This window comes from Elephas maximus, chromosome 10 (assembly GCF_024166365.1).
Source record: "Elephas maximus indicus isolate mEleMax1 chromosome 10, mEleMax1 primary haplotype, whole genome shotgun sequence".
Lineage (NCBI taxonomy): Eukaryota > Metazoa > Chordata > Mammalia > Proboscidea > Elephantidae > Elephas > Elephas maximus.
Window position 1 is genome coordinate 72496013 of NC_064828.1, and position 23715 is coordinate 72519727.

General features: G+C 37.0%; 1 protein-coding gene across 7 annotated transcripts in view; it reads left to right on the forward strand.

The window, feature by feature from the left end:
* PCNX4 (pecanex 4) overlaps positions 1–23715 on the forward strand; it is a 48072-nt gene that overhangs the window by 21372 nt on the left and 2985 nt on the right. For 5 of the 7 annotated variants that reach the window (XM_049897828.1, XM_049897830.1, XM_049897831.1 and 2 more), the window contains 8 exons: positions 1036–1780; positions 7900–8079; positions 8174–8688; positions 9162–9262; positions 9384–9506; positions 16978–17341; positions 19437–19540; positions 22545–23575. In XM_049897828.1, coding sequence (XP_049753785.1) covers positions 1083–1780; positions 7900–8079; positions 8174–8688; positions 9162–9262; positions 9384–9506; positions 16978–17341; positions 19437–19540; positions 22545–23575 — 3116 coding nt within the window. In that variant the 5' untranslated portion in view covers positions 1036–1082. The remainder of the gene's footprint in view (positions 1–1035; positions 1781–7899; positions 8080–8173; positions 8689–9161; positions 9263–9383; positions 9507–16977; positions 17342–19436; positions 19541–22544; positions 23576–23715) is intronic. The other 2 variants (XM_049897834.1, XM_049897833.1) reach the window with 2 other exon arrangements.

The following is a 23715-nucleotide window of genomic DNA, read 5'->3' on the forward strand; positions in this document are numbered from 1 at the left end:
TCTACTGCTACCTAAAGTCTTGTTCCTTTTCAGGTCACTGAACTTCCTATTAAATGTTGAGCTGCCAATAGACATGTAGATTTTTATTCCAATGCTGTTTATTTTAACAGGATTTAACTTTTTAAATTATCAAAAGGGGAAAAAAATCTTAAATTTACTATTATCGTTACATGATATAAATAATGCTTAGTGTTCCTATTTCCATGCTTTTCCCTTTATAGGGAATATTCTATTTTATAGAGCAAGGGTTGGCAAACTACGGCCCATGGGCTAAATCTGGCCCACCACATCTTTTGGTAAATAACATTTTATTGGAACATAGCTACCCTCATTCATTTATGTATGTGTTGTCTATGGCAGCTTTTGTCTTATAACAGTAGAGTTCAGTCCTTGCAACAGAGACCATATGGTCCACAAAGCCTAAAATATTTATTCTCTGGCCCTTCACAGAAAAGTTCCGCAAACTCCTGTAATAAAGGAAAAGATTTTTTTTAAAAAATAAAAACTCACTGGGAAATGACCAGTTAAACCACTGGCAAGTTTATATTGAGAGCAGTGGCTTCTGAAATTTCCTTTGACCTGAAAATCTAAAAATGTGAGATAGTGTAAGATCTAATTCCAGGTATTATGTTCTAGATAAATTTATAATAAATATGATTTAAAATAAATGAAAAAAGATAGAACAGAGCAAGCATTTGTTTAGTACCAAGTATGTGCAGGCACATACTTGGAAACCCTAGTGGCGTAGTGTTTAAGAGCTATGGCTGCTAACCAAAGACCAGCAGTTCAAATCCACCAGGATTTGGAAACCTTGTTGGACAGTTCTACTCTGTCTTAGGGTTGCTATCAGTGGGAGTCGACTCGACGGCAAGGGGTGTGTGTGCACATGACACTGAGGACTAGCCAGAGAAAGTGAAGTTACAGATCTTGCCCTTGAAGGAACTAACAGTCTAGCTGTGGAGGAAAATAGAAATGTGTTTTCCACCCATATTTTAAGTACGACATTTTCAAATAGACTTTTTTTCTTTTCCTTAGAGACTGCTGTGATACAGAAAAGGATGTAACTTTCAGAATACTCCTAAATGAGAAGGATGAGTCCAGATGTACCTCTGCTGAATGACTACAAACAGGACTTCTTTCTGAAGCGCTTTCCACAGACTGTGCTTGGAGGCCCTCGACTCAAATTAGGCTTTTGTGCCCCTCCTTATATATATGTTAATCAGATTATCCTTTTTCTGATGCCATGGGTTTTGGGGGGAATAGGAACACTTTTGTACCAATTAGGCATTCTGGAAGACTATCATACCGCAGCACTTTCAGGTGGACTGATGCTTTTCGCTGCGTTTGTCATCCAGTGCACAAGTGTATATGCTAGGAACAAATCCGTGACAGTGGAAAGAATGCTGACCACAGATGTCTTAGCAGAGGAAGATGAGCATGAATTTACAAGTTGTGCTGGTGCTGAAACCATCAAATTTCTAATTCCTGGCAAGAAATATATAGCCAATACAGTTTTTCATTCTGTCCTTGCTGGGGTAATGTGTGGTCTTGGGACGTGGTATCTGCTCCCCAACAGAATAACCTTGCTGTATGGCAGTGTGGGAGGTACTGCTCTACTGTTTGTCTTTGGCTGGATGACATTATGTATAGGAGAATATTCATTAATTGTAAACACAGCTACAGAGACTGCAACTTTCCAAACCCAGGATACTTATGAAATCACTCCTCTTATGAGACCTCTTTATATTTTTTTCTTTGTTTCTGTGGATCTTGCACACAGGTAAAAAGCTATCAAATACTTTATAACTTGCTTTGTTTTTAAGTATACATAGTAAGAGAGCTTTCCTTAGTATTAAGAAAATGAATCTGTGAATTAAAAATCATCAAGACCAAACTACTGGATGATAGGCTATTTTATGATTAATCTTTTAGGACTAATCTCTGTTAAATATTCATACTAAAGCAGTCATTCAAAGTTACTGAAGAGTTTTTTAAAAATCCTTTTTATGAGAAATAAGTAAATTTTTTTCAATCCTATGTTTCATTTTGAATAAGGAGCTTTGAATCTGTAAGAGAGCTTAGCCGAAGTCTGAAAAGAGATGGAACTTTCACATGGGGGGGAGGAAGAATTTAAAAAATTTTTATACATAAATATTATGTACAGATAGAGTGAATTTAGATGAGTAGAAGAACTTATTTCTAATTTTTTTGTTGTAACAACTAATAATGATTTCTTTAATGAATTCATTGCAGAAGAAAACCAGAAAATAGCATTTTTTAACAAAATTGTTTGCAAAATTATTTGATAATCTTTTTTGCTTGCCTTTTCTAAATCTCTTTTTCTTTCTCTGTTTCTATAGATTGCAGCTTTCTCTTTCCCAGGTTAGGGTCCAGGTAGAACTGTACAGGCGTTTAAAAATATTTAGCCAGCTTGTATACTGAAACTGACCTATTCTTGGATATTTGTTTGCTATTCCTTAACTCTTTTCCAGTTGTGTTACAATTATGGACCAGAGGCTGCTGTATTACCCATGTAGTTCTTCACCTAAGCAGATAAATAAGGGGAAAATTAATTTATAGGAGATTGATTTATAATTGGTTTCTTAGTAAAAAAGATTTACTAACTGAAATATAATTAAGTGCTTGATTTTTTAAAATTTAGCAGTAAATTTTAATTTAAATATGGATGTATACATATGACCTCTTTTATAAGATTTAAGTTTATAAGATTATTATTTTAAAAATACATATTCTTGAAGTTACCATCTCACTTTGCTATTTATATACCTGATATATTTGTATACCTGATGTATTTTTGCATTGAAAGTGATAAATTCTGAGTTCTTTATGTTAAAAAAAAAATCTGTTAATTTATAATTTGGTTGCTTTGACTTTCTGCTTTACTCATTTCTAAATCAAAACAAATGAAAATGATTTTTACTAGACACTAGTTGGATTTAATAGTTTTAGTGTTTAAAGTTTGATAATTGCAGAAAGATCGTTTTCAACTATAAAGAAAAGACGAAGGCAGCTTCCAAATCTATAAAGAAAAAAAAATGACATAATTGTGCAGAATTACCTCCCACTCCACTTAGAGAAAATGTTGGCTTGTAGTTAATCTAATAATCAAGTGATCTTTATACAGTAGGCACTATGCTACAGCTAAATGAGTTATGAAATGCATGCACTTTTCAAATGTATATAGCTTTCAAATTTGGACACTTGTCTGATACATCATATTCTGTCTTAGTTTCTATCTTAGTTATCTACTGCTTCTATAAGCCACACATGAGTGGCTTTAACAAACAAACTTATTTTCTCACAGTATAGGAGGCTAGAAGTCCCAGTTCAGGGCACTGGCTTTAGAGGAAGGCTTTCTCTCTCTTTCAGTTCCAAAGGAAAGTTCTTGTCGCTGAGCTTCTGGGCGGTCTTCATGTGTTTTGCCATCTCTGCTTCTCTTCTTTGCTCATTTGATCTCCTTTATATCTCAAGAGATTCATTTAAGATACACCCTACACTAATCCTTCTCATTAACATAACAAAGACAACCCATCCCCAAATGAAATTATAACCACGAGCATTAAAAAAAAAAAAAAGCTCTTGCCATGGAGTTGCTTACAACTCATAGTGACCCTGTAGGACAGAGTAGAACTGCCCCCTAGTGTTTCCAAGGCGTGGCTGGTGAATTCAAACTGCCGACCATTTGGTTAACAACCGAACTCTTAACTGCTGTGTCACCAGGGCTCCAACCATAGACATAGAGGCTAGAATTTACAACATGTATTTTGAAGGGACACAATTCAATCCATAATAGTTTTGTTTCTAAGAAACGAAATGAAAGTCCCATAGTGTAGTGCTCCTCTCTTTTTTGCCATTATTTATTGTATGTGTCCTGGTTATCTACTGCTGCTATAACAGAATACCACAAGTGGATGGCTTTAACAAAGAGAAAGTTATTCCCTCACAGCCTAGGAATCTAGAAGTTTGAATTCAGGGTGGCAGCTCCAGGGGAAGGCTTTTTCTCTCTGTCGACTCTGGGGGAATGTCCTTGTCATCAATCTTCCCGGGTCATAGAGCTTCTCAGCACAGGAACCCTGGGTCCAAGGGAAACACTGTTCTCCTGGCCCTTGTTTCTTGGTGGTTTGAGTTCCCCCTATCTCTCTTCTCACTTTTCTCTTTTATATCTCAAAAGAGATTGATTTAAGAAACAACCTAATCTTGTAAATTGAGTCCTGCCTCATTAACATAACCACCTTTCATCCCACCTCATTAACATCATAGCGGTAGGATTTACAACACATAGGGAAATCACATCAGATGACAAAATGTGGACAGTCTCACAATACTGGGGGAATCATGGCCAGCCAAGTTGGCAAATATTTTGGGGGACACAATTCAATCTGTGACATTCTACCCTTTAAAACCTAGTTTAGCCCCCCAAAATTCATGTCCTTGCCACATGTAAAACACATTCACCCCATCATATCGTACAGCAAAAGTCTTAATTCAACTCTAAGTCTAGAATCCAAAAATTCATATGTGAAATCTAGAATACAAGTTGTCTGCTTCCAAAGTATGGTGATAGAACATCCACAAGCTAGACATTTCCATTACAAACGGAAGAAATTGGACAGAAAGAAGAGATAACAGGCACCAAGCAAGTCAGCAGAACATTACATTAGCCCTCAAGGCTTGAAAATAATCCTCTGTTAGCTGAGACAATTTATGTAATGGCCGTGCCCTCCAGACTCTAGGTATTGGCCATACTCTCCAGATTCTGAGTGGAGACCCCTCAGCTTTGGGCGGCACCATTCTTCTAGTCCATCTGAGACCTAGGCAGCTCTGCTTCCTGTGTTCCTTGTCTCTTCAGCTTCTGCTTCCTTGGACTCTTGGCCCCTTAGCCTTGGTACATGTGCCCTGCTGGGGCAAATGCTTCAGAGCTCTTTAGCTGCACTGATAAGTGCCTAGAGGCACCCCACTCTGTCAGTAAACTTCAGCTAGAAGGCATTCAACTCTCCTGCTCCATGAGTCTGCAAGCCTAGCTCCACTGATAAGTGCCTAGAGGCGCCCCACTCTGTCAGTAAACTTCAGCTAGAAGGCACTCAACTCTCCTGCTCCATGAATTTGCAAGTCTAGCTCCACCGATAAGAGCCCAGAGGCACCTCACTCCACCGGGAAGCCTGCTGCACAAAGACAGCCTTCTCACTCGGTGGATCAGCTCCCGCGTTATATTGCACTGGTTTCCTGGCTCTGCTGCTGCTGCTTCTCCCATCTGCACCATCTCGTTTCTTAGTGATATGAGGTCCCCATGTCTCTGCTCACTTCTCTCTTTTATGTCTCGAAAGAGATTGATTTAAAACACAACCTAATCTTGTAGATTGAGTCCTGCCTCATTAACATAACTCTCTAATTCCACCTCATTAACATCATAGAGGTAGGCTTTACAACACATAGGAAAATCACCTCAAATGACAAAATGGTGGACAGTTACACAATACTGGGAATCATGGCCTAGCCGTTGGTAGATACTTTGGTTTTGGTTAAAATTCAATCCATGACACTACCCACTACAGTTATATTAATAATTTTAAACAACTTTTTCTTGCACGTTTTTATTTTCTCAAAGAGAAGCATTAAATCTAAAATGCTTTGCTTATAGACCATCAGGAATTGTTTGAATGAATGATGCATATTTGTATCATCTTAGCCACTAAAAAGAACGTCTTTTGTTTTTGGCATGTGGATCTTAGTGTATAGAGTTTGAAATATTTTTATAGTTGTTAGCATCAAAGCAAAAATTTTTTTTTTCCTCCTTGAAGTCTGAGATTTTTTTTTACCCTCAAAAAGCCCTGTTATGTTATCAGGAACAATAGAATTTAAATGTTTTTCCATATGAAGATCTAACCACGATAATCGTCTATTTGGGTCTGAGTCTTAGGCCACAGGAGAGTAATCACAGTGTCTGTGGTTACTTCAGTTATGTTGTGCTTTATTTATGATATCCTTATATATAAATACTTTTCTGTGCCATTGCTTATTGTTTACTTGAGGAACAAAAAGAGATGTAGGGCTAAATCAAATTTGGGTAAAATGTTTCCCAAGCATACATTATTTTTGCATAGGCTATCCTACCCTTGAATATGTTAGCAAGAGAAGTATTTCCTTAAAAAGAAAAAATTTATGCAAATCTTATTTTCCTCGACCTTCCTGTGGCTTAGTGTATGTGGTTTGATTTTTTTTTATTACGAATGTTTTCTTCTTAGAGATAAATGAACTTTATTTCAGTACTATGTTATAGAAAGTATTGTCAGCTAATTCAGCATTCATGTTAACCTTGTGTTCAGTAATTCTCTGTTTATAAAAGTTTGAAGGACATACATTATGAGGCCAAGTGCGTTAGCTGGCATGGTCCTGGTATCTGTGTGAGGAAACGCGTTATGCCGTTATTGTAGCCATAGTTGCTATACATTCGCTTCTGGGTTGTCAGCATACACTTAAGTGCGTAATTGTTGCAGAAGTTGTCTTTCTCCTGGACTTTGATTCCAGGAGCTCAGGTGTTCAAGTATAATTATGCTATAGGGTTTGAGATTTAGTTCTCTCCACTGACAGTTCTCTTTGGAACTTCTTAACTACTCTGACCTTTTTGGTCTCCAGACAAGGTGTGTGGCTAGCCTTGCTCCAAAAAATTAACAACATATCAATGTTTACCTTCTGTGCTTTAAAGTTTTTATTGTTTGGAACAGTTTAATGATGTCATGCTTAAATGGTAAGTGTAGTACTACATACTAATTTCTCTATTTAAAGTAGAGGCAACTCCATAAATTATGAGATTGTATTGTACAAATTTGTGTTGTCAAATACATACCACTGCTTATATAAGATAGAAATAATGTTATAAATGCTAATTAAGTCCCCAGACTAACTGGCAGAGACATTTCTAACATAATGTTACTGACTTCTGATACTAAAAAAAAAAAAAACCAGAGGGGCTGCCATACAGTAGATTCATAGTAGACTCATTGTAGAACTGCCTCATAGGGTTTCCAAAGAGCACCTGGTGGATTCAAACTGCCAATCTTTTGGTTAGCTCTTAACCACTATGCCACCAGGATTTCCTCTGATACTAAGCATACCCAAAAAACCAAACCAAACCCACTGCCCTGGAGTCGATTCTGAACCCCATAGGGTTTCCAAGGCCGTAAATCTCTGTGGAAGCAGACTGCCACATCTTTCTCCCACAGAGCCTCTAGTGGTTTCCAACCACCAACCTTTTGGTTAGCAGTCAGTCACTTCAGCCACTGTACCACCAGGGCTCACAATACTGACTTTAAATTGAGGCCTGAGGACAGGGCAGTACAGGACAGAGTAGGAGGAAGAGAAGAGCTTTCTCCCTTTGCTAGCTACTGATGTGTAAATGTCAGTAAGGCTTTAGCTTTCTTAGAGTTAAACTTGCGATTTTAAATTAAAAAGTTTTCAACTCTAAAGAATCATTGGTAGAATTTCAGCCAATGTAATTTAAACATTGAGGGAAGGAATATTTTTGCCCTGGGCTCAGTTGTTCAGTTTTACAAATCCCTAAATTCAATTTAACTTCTAGTCAGTGATGGCTTTTAATTATGTCTTCTTTGCACATTTGAATCTACATATTCTCTAAATGCTAAGCTCTACAAAGTTGAATTGGGATAGTTGCTAGTTAGAGGAGAAGGACAAGGGTCACGATTTTTATGTGTTGATATCTTTTTTTAAGTTGGAACCAGGGACTTTCTGTAAGTAGTTCTTTTGTTATGGTGCAGGGGCGTTGGGAGAGGGTGGGTGTATTCTGTGTTATTTTGCTTTTCCTGAAAAGATTCTCTTCTATATATTTTTATATCTTATTTAAATGTTTTCTTTTTCTTATAGGTTTATGGTAAATATGCCAGCTCTTGAACAAATGAATCAGATTTTACACATCTTGTTTATATTCTTACCTTTTCTCTGGGCACTGGGAACCCTGCCCCCACCTGACGCACTTTTCTTATGGGCAATGGAGCAGGTCTTAGAGTTTGGCCTTGGAGGTTCACCCATGTCAACCCACCTACGGTAACTTTTTAAATCATCGAAGTTACATGTAGCTTATTCCTAAAGGACATCTTTCTTTTAAAGCAAATCCTTTTTTCTTCTTTTTTCTCTGCAGGTTACTAGCAATGTTCATGGCTTCTGCTGGAGCAGCTGTAACATCGTATTTCATTCCCAGCACTGTCGCTGTGGTTCTTTTCATGACTGGACTTGGCTTCTTACTTAGTCTTAACCTAAGTGAGATGGGTTTTGTCTTCAAACACAGTGTGACCAGACAGAGAGTTAGAACCAAATCTAAAACTTTACCCAATGGCTCGGAAACACAGTTTACGTGGAAGGAATGCGTTTTCTACATCATTATGTTAGTTTTGGCTCTCTTAGAAACTAGTTTGCTGCATCACTTTGCTGATTTCTCACAGATTTCCAGAAGCAATCCTCAGGCTATTGTTGGCTATATTTTGATGATATTACTTATAATACTATGGATACTTAGAGAAATTCAAAGTGTCTATATCCTGGGAATTTTCCGAAACCCTTTCTATCCAAAGGATGTGCAAAGTGTGACTGTTTTCTTAGAGAAGCAAACAAGGCTCCTGAAGATTGGTGTTGTTAGACGGATTTTGCTGACTTTAGGTAGGAAGATAAAATCTGACTTTATATTACAAACCATATCTAGGAAGTATACAAAAATATGGAATTCTCATATTTGTGTGGTATTATACTACATACAAGGGGCCCTGGTAGTGCAATGGTCAAGCACTCAGCTGCTAACCGAAAGGCTGGTGGTTCAAACCCACCAGCAGCTCCATGGGAGAAAGATGTGGCAGCCTGCTTCCGAAAAGATTACAGCCTTAGAAACCCTATGTGGCAGTTCTCCTTTGTCGTATAAGGTGGCTATGAGTAGGAATAGACTCAGTGGCAGTGGGTTTGGTCTTTTGATTTATACTCCATAGAAATACTGTTCTTTTATGTTTTGGTTTTTGTTTTATTGGTTTCTTAAGTTAATTGCTTAAATGTGTTCATAAAAAATTCTTATTTTTGCCAAAATAAAACATAGGAGGAGGGGTTATTTTGCATTAATTAAATTTGTCTCTTTTTTGTTTTAGTGTCACCTTTTGCTATGATTGCATTTCTTTCGTTGGACAGTTCCTTACAAAGGCCCCAGTCAGTGGCTGTCTCCATTGGATTCACAAGAGCCTTTAGAATGGTAATCCTAATATGTACTGAATAGTATTTTCCAGTTGCCAAGTTTAATTTTGATTATGTTTACGTTAACAGTTTGCTTAGATTATCAAATTTTATATAATATGGATATTTGTGTACTGCAGGTATGGCAGAATACAGAAAATGCTTTATCAGAGATAGTCACAGTATCAGTAGTGCACTCATTGATCTTCAGTAAAGACTTGTGGTGGAATAGAAGCCTGGATACAGGAATTAGACTCTTACTGGTAAACCTTTTTTTTTTTTTTAACAACTTTATTGAGATATGTCGCATATACCATAAAACTTACCCATTTAAAGTGTACAGTTCAGTGGTGTATGCTCCTAGTTTTGCAGTCATCATCACTGTCACAATCTAATTTTAGAATATTTTCAACACCCCCAAAAGAAACCTCGTACACATTTATTGTCGTTCCCCATTCCTGCTCTCCATCCCACCCACGCCCCACTCCAGTCACAGCAACCACTAGTCTACTTTCTGTCTCTATGGATTTACCTGGTATGATATGTGATCTTTTATACCTGAAGTTTTTCACTTATATAATATTTTCAAGGTTCATCCATGTTTTAACATGTATCAGTCCTTAATTTTTTCTATTGCCAAATAATATTCCATTGTGTGAATATACCACATTTGGTCCATTTATTAGTTGATGGATAGTTAGATGGTCTGTACTTCTTTACTGTTATAAATAGTGCTGCTGTGAACATTTGTGTACAAGTTTTTATAAGAACATTAGGTTTTCATTTCTCTTGGGTATGTAGCTGGTAGTGGAATTTCTGGGTCACATAGTAACCGTATTTAATACTTTGAAGGAATTTTTTGACATACAGTTGTTGGTAATATTCCCTTAAACTTTTTTTTTTTTTTTTCTGTAAGACTGATAGTAATGTCCCCTCTTTCTTTCCTGATTTTAGTATTTTTTTTTTTCATGGTCAGTCTAGCTAAAGGTTTGTCAATTTTGTTCATCTCTTCAGAGAACCAGCTTTTGATTTCCTTGACTTTCTCTACTATTTTTTGTTTTTCTATTTTATTAATTTCTACTCTAATCTTTATCATTTCCTTCCTTCTGCTTGCTTTAGGTTTAGTGTGCTCTGTTTTCTAGTTTCCTAAGATGGAAGGCTAGGTCGTTGATGTAAGATCTTTCTTCTCTTTTAACATAGGCATATATAGCTGAACACTGCTTTAGCTATAGCTTATGTTTTGGTGTGTTGTGTTTTTGTTTTCATTCATCTCAAAGCATATTCTAATTATTCTTATGATTTCTTTTTTGACCCATTGGTTATTTAGGAATATGTTTTTTAATTTCTAAATATTTGTGTATATCTCAAATTTTTTCTGCAGTTGATTTCTAATTTAATTCCATTCTGGTAGAAAAACATACTTTATATGATTTTTATGCATACTTTGTATGACCAGTCTGTTGAGGTTTTTGTCTTATGGCATGACTTCATTCCTTAATCTTTATAAAATACTCTGTAAAATAAGCTTAAAATAAGGATAGTAATCTCCACTGCAGAGGGCTGTTGGAAGTAGTAAATGAAATGACATAAATCAAACACTTCTCATACTAGTAGGGCTAAATTAATCTATTGAAAAAGCAACTCACTTTAGATGTAAAACATAGGAAGAGGAGAAGGAGAAAAGGTCAGTGATAGAGTAGGAGACTGGGAAAAGGGAGTGAAATGAGAAAAGAGAACAAAAGGGGAAAAAATGGAATAGCTTCATGATCTAAGGAATGACATACTCATACTAGATTTTGACCACCACTGGCTAAGGATGGCAATTTTTAATCATCTAACAAGATAGTCAAACTATGGTCAAACCATTTATGTGAAATGTCCATACTAGGAAAATCCATAGAGACAGAATGTCCACCGGACATTCCTATTTGAATTCCAAGGGCTTCCAGGAATCTAAACCATTGTTGCCACTGGTAGTTTAAGTAACAGCTGAGGTGTAAAACTGGAGAGGTTGGAGGTGTAAGATTCCCATACCTCCGGACAAAAAGATCTCAGACCCAAAGCCATCATTCTTCACCATAAGCTGATTTAAGGTGCATCAGAAATCTCAAACAAGCTCAATGGTTCAGTTCTAAACTCCAGAGAACTCCCCTCCACACATACCAATTAATAAAATTTCTCGTTTCACTTGCAGTGTAAACATTTTCATTATCCTTTGGAATGAATAATTCTATCTGGACAACGTTTAAGCTAAGTAACAGCACAAGGAGGCAATGTCTGCTTTCTGTCACATGTTCCTTCCCTTTGACAAACCGAGCAATTGATATATAGCAACCTGGAGGATGAAACTTTATTGAATTTGTTTGTTTTGTTTTTCTTTTGCTGTGAAATGGGTGTTTTAATAGCTTATTGGTTTTTTGTTACAACAAAAGTGCTATCAGTTTTGTCATCTCTAATTCTACCAGAAATTTAGAGATAATCACAGTTTAACATTTTCGTGTATACCTTTTTGTTCATATTCACGTGTTCATTTATCAACAGAAGTAGGATCATACACACTATACATGTTATTATGTAATATGTAACAACAAACTGTGAACAGCTTTTCAATCATTCTTACTCTTCAGCATTATATAGTGATTGCATTATAATCCATTGTTCCCGTATACATAATCTAATTAGCTACCCTACGGATGTTAAAATAACTGTTACATATTTACTAAAAGAGGCAACGATTATCCTTGTAGCTGAATCACTATACATATTCATCATCATTTCTTTAGGATAAATTCCTAGAAGTAAAATTGCTGAGCCAAGAGTTAAGGACATTTTTAGGGCTCTTGATCCATGTTGCCACATGGCCCTCCAGAAAGATTGTTCTATTTTATATTCTCACCAGCAGTATTAAGAAGATGCCCATTTCTCTCTAAGGGCACTTTATTGTTCACTTCTTTGATTTGAAGCAGTTTTAAAAAGCAGATAAGGAGGAAGTAGTTCAGCTCCACACAGTGCAGCCAGTAAACCATTGAATCTCATTTCCCCACATGGTAGCACAAAATGAAAACAAATTTCAAAAGATTTAGGTAAAGCCATGAATGATTTTCATGATGGGAAAGAGCAATGCTTGGAGGGGTTTGCAGTTAACATTGAGGTGGCCATCCACGTTTTTGTACTATACAAATCATTTTTTTATGTATACAAACAATATACATACTTTGGGGGAAGTAAATAATAATGTTTGTATACATGTTTATGTATACAAACAATACACATACTTTGGGGAAGTAAATAATAATTCTAGCAGAAGATTGAAGCCAGATATGTCAATATAAATTTTGGAAGCAAGTAATTTTTTTTCACAACTAATTATACAATGCAGGAGCAAAAATGTAAAGTAATTTATAACATTGAATGGTTTGATTAGGGAAAAAGAGTTTTCAGATCTCCTAGGAGAGAATGCTTTGTGTTTTGAAAATGGGGAAACCCAATGAAAAGAGAAATTTGGTTAGAACTATCTGAGAAACCCTGGTGTCGTAGTGGTTAAGTGCTGTGGCTGCTAACGAAAAGGTCGGCAGTTCGAATCCGCCAGGTGCTCCTTGGAAACTCTATGGGCAATTCTGCTCTGTCCTATATGGTTGCTATGAGTCGGAATCGACTCGACAGCAACAGGTTTTTTAATCTGTGATGTCAGTGCAGGAGACCCTGAATAACCTTACTTTTAGTTGTTCATAAATCCATGTTTCCTTGAGGTAGAAAAATTCTAGAGAAAGTTAACCTCGGAAGAAAGACCTGGCAGTCTACTTCCCAAAAAATCAGCCATTGAAAACCCTCTGGAGCACAGTTCTACTCTGACATATATGGACTCGCCATGAGTGAGAATCAACTCGACAGCAACTGGTGAGTATAAAACACACCCCACATTTCAAAGACTTAGTATAAAAGGAAGAATATAAAATATCTTGTTAATACTTGTTAATATTGATGACAAGTTGAAATAATATTTTGGATTTGTTAAATAGATTATTAAAGTTTTAAAAAAAAGTTACTTAGAGGTAATTCATTTGTTAGATTGTAAATTTTTTTTTTTTTAATTCCAAACTAAAATTTATAATCATGAAAATAAGCTTCCTCTTAAAGAAGGTTTTTCAATTCTTTTAGGCCCAAGGTAGAAATTTCTTTGTCTTTACTAGTTAGAGGAAACTGAACATTTTGACTTAACAGCATCAGAATGTAAAGTAAGCTTTTTGGTCATCACATAACATATGAAAAGAAAATGTCCCTGATCAGTTTGGAAAAACTTGGTGGCATAGTGGTTAAGAGTTCGGCTGCTATCCAAAAGGTTGGCAGTTCAGATCCACCAGGCGCTCCTTGGAAACCCTGTGGGGCAGTTCGACTCTGTCCTATAGGGTCGCTACGAGTCCAAATTGACTGGACCGCAGTGGATTTTGATCAATTTAGTCCTGTTTCTATCCTGGGAGCTGGGGATAACAATGGGATGAGTGTATATATTTTGCATGTGTCTTGTTGTTGTTGTTAGGTGCCATCCAGTTTGTTCCGACTTAGAGTGACCCTGTGTGCAATAGAACAAAACACTGCCCAGTCCTGCTCTTTCCTTACAATCGTTATGCTTGAGCCCATTGTTGCAACTACTGTGTCAGTCCATCTCGATAAGTGTCTTCTTCTTTTTCGCTCTACCAAACGTGATGTCTTCCTCCAGGGACTGATCCTTCCTGATAACATGTCCAAAGTATGTGAGATAAGTCTTGTCATCCTCACTTCTAAGAAGCATAAGCCTGTACTTCTTCCAAGACAGATTTGTCCGTTCTTTTGACAGTCCATGGTATATTCAATATTCTGCACCAGTACCACAATTCAAAGGCATCAGTTCTTCTTCAGTCTTCCTTATCCATCATCCAACGTTTGCATGCATATGAGGCGATTGAAAACGCCATGGCTTGGGTCAGGTGTACCTTAGTCTTCAAGGTGACATCTTTGCTTTTCAACACTTTAAAGAGTTCTTTTGCAGCAGATTTACCCAATGCAATGTGTGTTTTGATTTCTTGACTGCTGCTTCCTTGGGTGTTGATTGTGGGTCCAAGTAAAATGGAATCCATGGTCCAGTTGTAAGGATTTTTGTTTTCTTTATGTTGAGGTGTAATCCGTACTGAAGGCTGTGGTTTTTGATCTTCATCAGTAAGGGCTTCAAGTCCTCTTCACGTTCAGCAAGCAAGGTTGTGTCATCTGGACAACGCAGATTGTTCATGAGTCTTCCTCCAATCCTGATGCCACATTCTTCTTCATATAGGCCGGCTTCTCAGATTATTTGCTCTGTATACAGATTGAATAGGTATGGTGAAAGAATACAGCTCTGATGCACACCTTTCCTGACTTTAAACCATGCAGTATTCCCTTGTTCTATTCGAACAGCTGCCTCCTGATCTACTTACAGGTTCCTCACGAGCACAATTAAGTGTTCTAGAATTCCCATTCTTCTCAATGTTATTCATGGTTTGTTATGATCCACACCGTCAAATGCCTTTGCATAGTCAATAAAACACTGGTAAACATCTTTCTGGTATTCTCTGCTTTCAGCCATGATCTGTTTGACATCAGCAGTGATATCCCTGGTTCCACATCCTCTTCTGAACCTGGCTTGAATTTCTGGCAGTCCCATGTAGATACACTGCTGCAGCTGCTTTTGAATGTCTTCAGCAAAATTTTACTTGCATGTAATACTAATGACATAGTTTGATCATTTCCACATTCTCTTGGATCGCCTTTCTTGGGAATTGGCATAAATATGGATCTCTTCCAGTCATTTGGCCAGGTAGCTGTCTTCCAAGTTTCTTGGCATAGATAAGTGAGTACTTACAGCATTGCATCCATTTGTTGAAATATCTCAATTGTTACACTGTCAATTCCTGGAACTTGTTTTTCACCAATGCCTTCAGTGCAGCTTGGACCTCATCCTTAAGTACCCTTTCCTGATCATATACTACCTCCTGAAATGGTTGAACGTCGACCAGTTCTTTTTGATATAGTGACTCTGTGTATTAATTCCATCTTCTGTTGATGCTTCCTGCGTCATTTAATATTTTTCCCATCGAATCCTTCAGTATTGCAACTCAAGGCTTGAATATTTTCTTCAGTTCTTTCAGCTTGAGAAATGCTGAGCGTATTCTTCCCTTTTGGTTTTCTAACTCCAGGTCTTTGCACATCTCATTATAATACTTTACTTTGCCTTTCCAAGCCACTGTTTGAAATCTTCTGTTCAACTTCTTTACGTCATCATTTCTTCCCTTCGCTTTAGCTACTCAATGTTCAAGAACAAGTTTCAGAATCTCTTATAACATCCGTTTTGCTCCTTCCTTTTTGTCTTTTTAACGACCTCTTGTTTTCTTCATGTATGATGTCCTTGATGTCATCCCACAACTCGTCTGGTCTTTGGTCTTTAGTGTTCAACGCATCAAATCCATTCTTGAGATAGTTTCTAAATTCAGGTGGGATATACTTAAGGTGGTACTTTGGCTCTTGTAGACTTGTACTAATTTTCTTCAGTTTCACCTTGAACTTGCATATGAACAGTTGATGGTCTTTTCCGCAATCGGCCCGTGGCCTTGGTCTAACTGATGATATTGAGCTTTCCATGGTCTCTTTCCCCAGATGTAGTCCATTTGGTTCCTGCGTATTCCATCTGGTGAGGTCTATGTATATAAAAAAAAAAAAGTCACCGTTTATGTTAGTGAAAAAAGGTATTTGCAATGAAGAAGCCACTGATCTTACAGAGTTCTATCATGTCACCTCCATCACCGAGGCCATATTTTCCAACTGCCGATCCTTCTTCGTTTCCAACTTTTGCATTCCAATCACCAGTAGTTATCAGTGCATCCTTATTGCATGTTTGATCAATTTGAGACTGCAGAAATTGGTAAAAAGCTTCAATTTCCTCATCTTTGGCCTTAGTGACTGGTGCATAAATTTGAATAATAGTTGTATTAACTGATCTTCCTTCTGGGCGCATGGATGTTATCCTATCACTGACAGCGTTGTGCTTCAAGATAGATCTTGAAGTGTTCTTTTTGATGGTGAATGCAACACCATTCCTCTTCAAGTTGTCATTCCTGGCATAGTAGACCATATGATTGTCCAATTCAAAATGGCCAATACCAGTCCATTTCAGCTCACCAGTGCCTAGGATATCAATGTTTATGTGTTCCATTTCATTTTTCACAATTTCCAGTTTTCTTAGATTCATACTTCGTACACAAGGGACTTAGCAGTTTTTAAAAGCTGAAAAGGTAATGGCTTCTTTTTTCAGACTGCATTAAAGTGTCCCCATCAAAATGTCATGAACTCAGTCAAGATCACTGGACACAGAATGATGAAACAGCTTCCAAAGTTTATCTGTACTTTTCTCGAGAAACCTGTTGCTTAACTACAACTTCTTGTCTCATAACTTAAATTTTGGTCAACCTTAAGATGCAGATAACACTCTTTTCTGGTTCTCTTTAGTGTTACTTTTTTTTTTTCTTAATGAGATCCCAAACTTGAAAATACAGTCTCATTTATTGTGAGGTTGGAAAAGAATTATAACAGAATTTCATATGAGAGTTATTTCCCCCAAAAAAGTATTGGGTCAAGAATGAAATTATTATTCGTCATTTCCTTATGTAGACTTGAAAATTCATGAAAAGTCTTTAAGAATAAATACAAATCATTTTTACATCTCTGCAGGTTGGTCTTGCGCGTGATCGCCTGATTCAGTTCATCTCTAAACTACAGTTTGCTGTGACTGTACTTTTGGCATCGTGGATGGAAAAAAAACAACGTCGAAAGTCAGCTGCCACTTTATGTATATTCAACATTGTCTTCTCTCCGTTCGTGTTGCTCTTCATAGTTTTTTCTACACTACTCTCTTCTCCCTTACTTCCTCTCTTCACCCTTCCTGTGTTTTTGGTTGGATTTCCCCGACCTATTCAGAGTTGGCCAGGAGCAGTGGGCGCTGCAGCCTGTGTGTGTGCAGATACAGTGTATTACTACCAGATGGTCCCAAGTTTGGCTGCTGCACTGCAGTCTGCAATGGCAGCTGGAAGTTTAGGTAAGTAAATGGGTTGTGCTTAAAAAATTCTAAGTATAAAGTGCCAAAAAAAAAAAAAATTCCCTTTTTATCCAACTGTATAATGGGCTATAAAACATATTCCAATACTTTGATGCGTAGGCAGAAAGACTAAACGTGAAATAGAAATATACCTCCTGCTTCTTAAGGTAAAGGTATAAAATAAAGACACTCAGGGAAATTTTCATTAAGGTGATTTTACAATTTTTAAAACGCATTTTTAAAAAAAATTTTTTATTGTGCTTTTAGTGAAAGTTAACAAATCAAGTCAGTCTCTCATACAAAAATTTATGTACACCTTGTTATCTACTCCTAGTTGCCCTCCCCCTAATGAGACAGCACAGTCCTTCTTTCCACCCTGTACTCCCCGTGTCCTTTCAGCCAGTTTCTGTCCCCCTCTGCTTTCTCATCTCCCCTCCAGACAGGAGCTGCCCACAGTCTCATATGTCTACTTGAGCCAAGAAGCTCACTCCTCACAAGTATCATTTTCTATCTTATAGTCCAGTCCAGTGCTGTCTGAAGAGTTGGCTTTGGGAATGATTCCATTTCTGGGCTAACAGAAGGTCTAGGGACCATGTCCTCCAGGGTCCTTCTATTCTCAGAAGGACCCTGGAGAATTTGAGGTCTGCATCCCACTGTTCTCCTGCTCCATCAGAAATTCTCTGTTGTGTTCCCTGTCAGGGCAGTCATTGGTTGTAGCCAGGCACCATCCAGTTCTTCTGGTCTCAGACTGACATAGTCTCTGATTTATGTGGCCCTTTCTGTTTCTTGGGCTCATAATTACCTTGTGTCTTTGGTGTTCTTCATTCTCCTTTGCTCCAGGTGGGTTGAGACAAATTGATGCATCTTAGATGGCCACTTGCTAGCATTTAAGACTCCAGACGCTACTCACCAAAGTGGGGTGCAGAATGTTTTCTTAATAGATTTTATTATGCCAGTTGACTTAGATGTAAAACACATTTTTTTTTAACGAAACCAGGTGACAGTCCTACCATTAAAACATGAAACAACTTTTTCCCCCAAATTTCCGTGAATTTATTATAACGAGTTTATGTTAAGTGGATGTAAAGCTTAGAGCCATAGAGAGTGAAAACTAGCTTTACATAATATCGGATTCAAGAAGGCAAGGGAACTGGTTTATATTTTACTAGTTATTGTGTAGAGACTAAAGCCGTAAGCTAACTGCACATTCAGCTACAGTATATTGTACTTCTCAACATTGGTTTTAGAAAGGTGCAAGGTGATGGCAGTAGTGTATAATCGCCTACCATATGCTTGTTTTAGAAATGACAGATGACTTTCTGAAAAACTGATTCCAGGTAGAGTAGCAATTTTAGATCAGAATGTTAGTGAAGTGCTCACCCAGGGTGAACTTTTATTATTGTTTATTATTATGTTAGATAATTTAGGAAAAAATTATCTTTGTAGTATAGATTTTTTATGAATAATCATTTTCTTATAGAAAATATTCTATGTTTTTAACACTTTTATCCAGTTCCAGTTAATTTTCATCATATAATGCTTTGCTACTTTTAAAAACACCTGTGGGGTTAAACTCATATCTGAAATAAGAAGTATTTTAGTAATAGTACAGAAATTATATTTTATTATCAAATCAATTACACTTAGCCAAGATGCGAGTTACAAAGTACTTCCTGGGGGGAAAAAATAATGAGATATCATTTCACACACATCTGACTGGCAAAAGTTAAAAAGTCTGACACTACCAAGTATTGGCTAGGAGAAAAGACCTGGCAGTCTGCTCTCATAAGGATTACAACCTAGGAAACCCTCTGGGGCAATTCTATCGTGTCCCATGGGGTCACTGTGAGTCAGAAGCTACTTGACAGCACACAACAACAACAATATCCAGTGAGTGGTCTCACTGGGATTGTGTGAGTCAGAGTTGAGTGGATGGCAATGGGTTAACACACAATGAATAGTTGCTATCCTTGACCTACTGGGAGGGTTGAAGGAACAGTGAATCAGTTCCAAATGTGTCGTCAATTTCAAAGATTCACATGACAAAATAAAACAATCTTGAAAAATGATTCCCTTTTTTTCTCATTTGTTTTAGGTCTCCTCTTACCGGGGTCTCATTACTTGGGCCGTTTTCAGGATCGTTTAATATGGATAATGATTCTAGAACGAGGCTATACTTACTGCTGTATTAACATTAAGGTCAATGTTCATTTGAAACCTCTTTAGTGTTTTTTATAGTACATGCGTAAAATTTTATTTGTTGTGTATGTATCAAACAGTTAATAGCTCAATCCAAAGAAGAATACCTTTTTAATTACCTATGAAAACACCTAGGGATTCCAGTATGTACGTATTGATAGGCAGACTAGTATTGATTGTATAATAGAGCAAAGTGATAAAACATACCTGCTAATAATAGAGCATAGTAACAAAACATAACTGCTACCCTTTCTTCCAGCCCTGTCCTTTTTTGTCTCTCACTAGCTAAGCATAAGCATCTCAAAAATGTGACTTAGTTAAATAATCATTTTAACATATAAATATTCTCAATAAAACCCTACCTACTACATCACATTTCTCTTCTTTTAGAGCAAAATGCCTTAGTATAGTTGCTTATAATCAAATCTCCAATTTCATTCCTTCCATTCTCTCTTCAGCTTTAGATTTTTGACCCCATTACTCCACCAAAACTGGTCTTGTCAAAGTCTGCAGTGACTGTCACATTGTTGAGTCCAATGCTGAACCCTCAGACCTATCTAATTTGACCTGTCAGCAGCATTTGACACAGTTTATCCCTTCCTTCTCTTCACTTGTTTTACACATCACTCCTTGTCAGTTTCCTCTGATGATGCCATCTCTTTTCCTCAACCTCTTTACATCAGAGTTCCTCAGAGCCCAGTCCTTGGTGACAACTCTATCCTTCTGGTTGCTCAGGCCAAAAACACTGGAGTAATATTTGATTCCTTTTTTACTTCTCTACCCACATCGAGAAATCCTGTTAACTCCATCTTTAAACCATATCCTGTATCCCACTTCTTCTCACTACCCTAGATCCAGCCACCTTCTCCCTTGCCTGGATAATTGCAATGGCCTTCTAATTGGTCCCCTGTTTCTCTGTCCCCTTACAGTCTATTCTCAACACAATACCCAGAGTGATCTTTTTAAAAAATCTAACTTAGATCATGTCATTTCTGTGCTCAAAACCCGGTAGTAGATCTCTGTTTCATTCAGAGTAAAAGCAGTGTCCTAAATGGTCAGGTTCCCTGTCCCCTCTTTGGCCTCATCTACTATTTTAACCCTCTCACTCAACTCCAGCCTACTGGCTGTTCCCTCTGCCTAGACCACTCTTCCTTCAGACAGCCAAATGGCTAACTCCCTCATTACGTTCAAGCCTGTGCTCAAATGTAACCTCAGTGAGGTCTACTATGGCCATTCTATTTAAAATTGTGCCCCCACCTCCATCCTTGCACTCCCAATCCCCTTTGCTTTACCTTTTTTTTTTTTAATTGTCATAGCATTGATACCTTCCAACATACTATGTAATTTACTTATTAATTAGTTTTATTATTGATTTTCCATCTTCCCCCATTCTCTAATGTAAATGTCACAGGGGTAGCACTCTTTGTTTTGTTTGGGGATATATCCTGAGCACCTGGTATTTACTGGGCCCTTAATAAATATTTGAACGAACGAATTTTTTGTCTTAGCACAGATTGGATAAAATTGGTGACTAAAGCAGTTTCTTTAGACCATTGATTCTCATAGAACAGTCCTCAAACCAGCAGTATTAATGTCACCTGGGAACTTGTTAGAAAGGGAATTTCTTGGGCCCTACTCTGGACCTACTAAATCAAAACTCTGGGGGTGGGGCCAAGCAATCTATGTTTTAACAAGTCCCCCAGGTGATTCTGACTCAGCTAAGGTTTGAGAATCACTGTTCTAGTCTAACGTGTACAAATAGAAGAAGGCATAAAATCATGCAAAATACTGAGGATGTTTTATTGCTTAATTTTGTTCTTTTAAAAAATGGTGTCATTTTATAATATCTAAAACATGGGTTCTTTTATTGATTTTCTGTGTGCTGTAGCATACGTGGGATAAAGGCATACTTTTTGGTGTAAGTCTGTTTTGTTTTGTTTTTTGGCAAAAACTGGCTTAGCTATGCCATTTAGTAACATTAATATAATGCTTTAAAGTTTACAAAGCACTTTTATTACTTACTTAGTTTAATCTTCACAACCCTAAGTACTAGAATTGTTTTTCTTCAAAAGAGAGGGAAAAGGAATCTCAGAGAGTAAGTGACCTACTCAAGATTACATAGCCAGCACCTGGTGGAGCCATAACTTAAAAATGTGTTCTGATATCACATCCCATATTCTTTCCCCTGGATCATAACACAATCTGACAGCATTACCTTTTATTGATGGCACTGATAGTTTTGTAAAAATATATAAATAAATAACAGTAATGATAGTAAACAGTGACCTGGTATGTCCTCTTCAAGTGATTGCTTCTAGGGAAGTAATCAAAATGTGTTCAGAATTCATAGAGGAGCATACTCATAAATTCATTCACTCAGCATATATTTCTTGCAGACAGCTATGTGCCAGGGATTGGCTTAGGCACTGGAGATATTAGTAGTTATCAAAAGAGACTTGCTTTACAAAGTTTACATTGTAATTGGAGGAGAAAAACAATAATCAGATAAATCTGTTATTATTTTATCATCACAGTAAAAACCTGGAACAGGAGAATGGTTAAATAGATTCTGGTGCATCCATACAATAGAATAATGCTCTCAATCTCATATAAAATTGGGTGGAAAGGATACAAAACTGCTATTCAGACTGTATAATTTCAATTTTGCTTTTTTCCAAAAAACATTTATAGTTCTAAAAAGTTTTTAGTAAGTAATTCAGCTTCACTATAGAGTTTATAATCAGTAAAGTTGTTCCGCCAATTTATAGTGGACTTTCTATAATAACTTTTAAAATAATGGTAGTATTAATTTTAGTATCTGTATTCAGCACCAAAGGTGTTAAGTGCCACTAAGTTTGAATTAAGGTGTATAACTCTTGAGTTAAAAGACACTTTTGCATTTTCCATTATTTTTATTGTAAGAATCCATGGGCATTTATGAAACTAGTTGCTTTTTTCTGTACTAAATGATCATGAACTCAAGTACATTTTATTTCCTCTTTAGGGGTTAGAATTGCAAGAGACATCCTGTCACACTGCTGAGGCTCGAAGAGTTGATGAAGTTTTTGAAGGTGCCTTTGAGCAAGAAGAATATGCAAGAGTTTGTTCCCTTAATGAGCACTTTGGAAATATCTTGACACCCTGTACAGTTTTGCCTGTGAAACTATATTCTGATGCCAGGAATGTCCTATCTGGCATAATTGATTCTCATGAAAACTTGAAAGAATTTAAAGATGACCTTGTTAAAGTACTTGTGTGGATACTTGTTCATTACTGCTCCAAAAGGTCCAGTGTGCAGGAGAATGTTCACAAAACTGAAAATAAAGGGAAGGAACCTGTAGTAATACCACCCACTTTGAATCCTTCACCACAACCCCACTGCCCAGAAGACATGGATAGTTTAAATTCAGAAACTTTTGATGACTGGTCTGATGATAATATTTTTGATGATGAGCTAACCATCAAGAAAGGAAAAGAAGAAAAAGATCAATTGAAAGTTTTGCCAGATACAAATTTGTCTCTTCCAGGATCAGTAGAACTAGGGAAGGTTGGTGATCCAGGCAAACTTCCTGAAAACAGTCTTTATCAAACAGTTATATTGGGATACCCTGCTGTTGACAAAGGAAAACAAGACATGGCATATATCCCTCTAATGGAGTTTAGTTGTTCACATTCTCACTTGTTAAGCTTTCCTAAAGAGTGGAGGTCTAACTGTTTGCCTGATTCCAAAATGAAGGAGATGAGCTCACTATTTCCAGAAGACTGGTACCAGTTTGTTTTAAGGCAGTTGGAATCTTTTTATTCAGAAGAAAAGGCCTCAGATGTACTGGAAGAAATTGCAAAGGATAAAGTTTTAAAAGACTTTTATGTTCATGTAGTAATGACTTGTTATTTTAGTTTATTTGGAACAGACAATATGGCTCCTAGTCCAGGTCACATACTGAGAGTTTACAATGGCGTTTTGCCTTGGTCTGTTGCCTTGGATTGGCTTGTGGAAAAACCAGAACTATTCCAGCTAGCACTGAAAGCGTTCAGGTAATTCACTTTGATTATTTAAAAGTGTTAACATTGGCAGGAAAATGTTGGTTTTTTTAGTTCACCAGAAGATGACTTTTATTGCTAATTGAAAAAAACAAATTGTCCTAAAATTGGGGAAAAAATGCTTAATATGTATT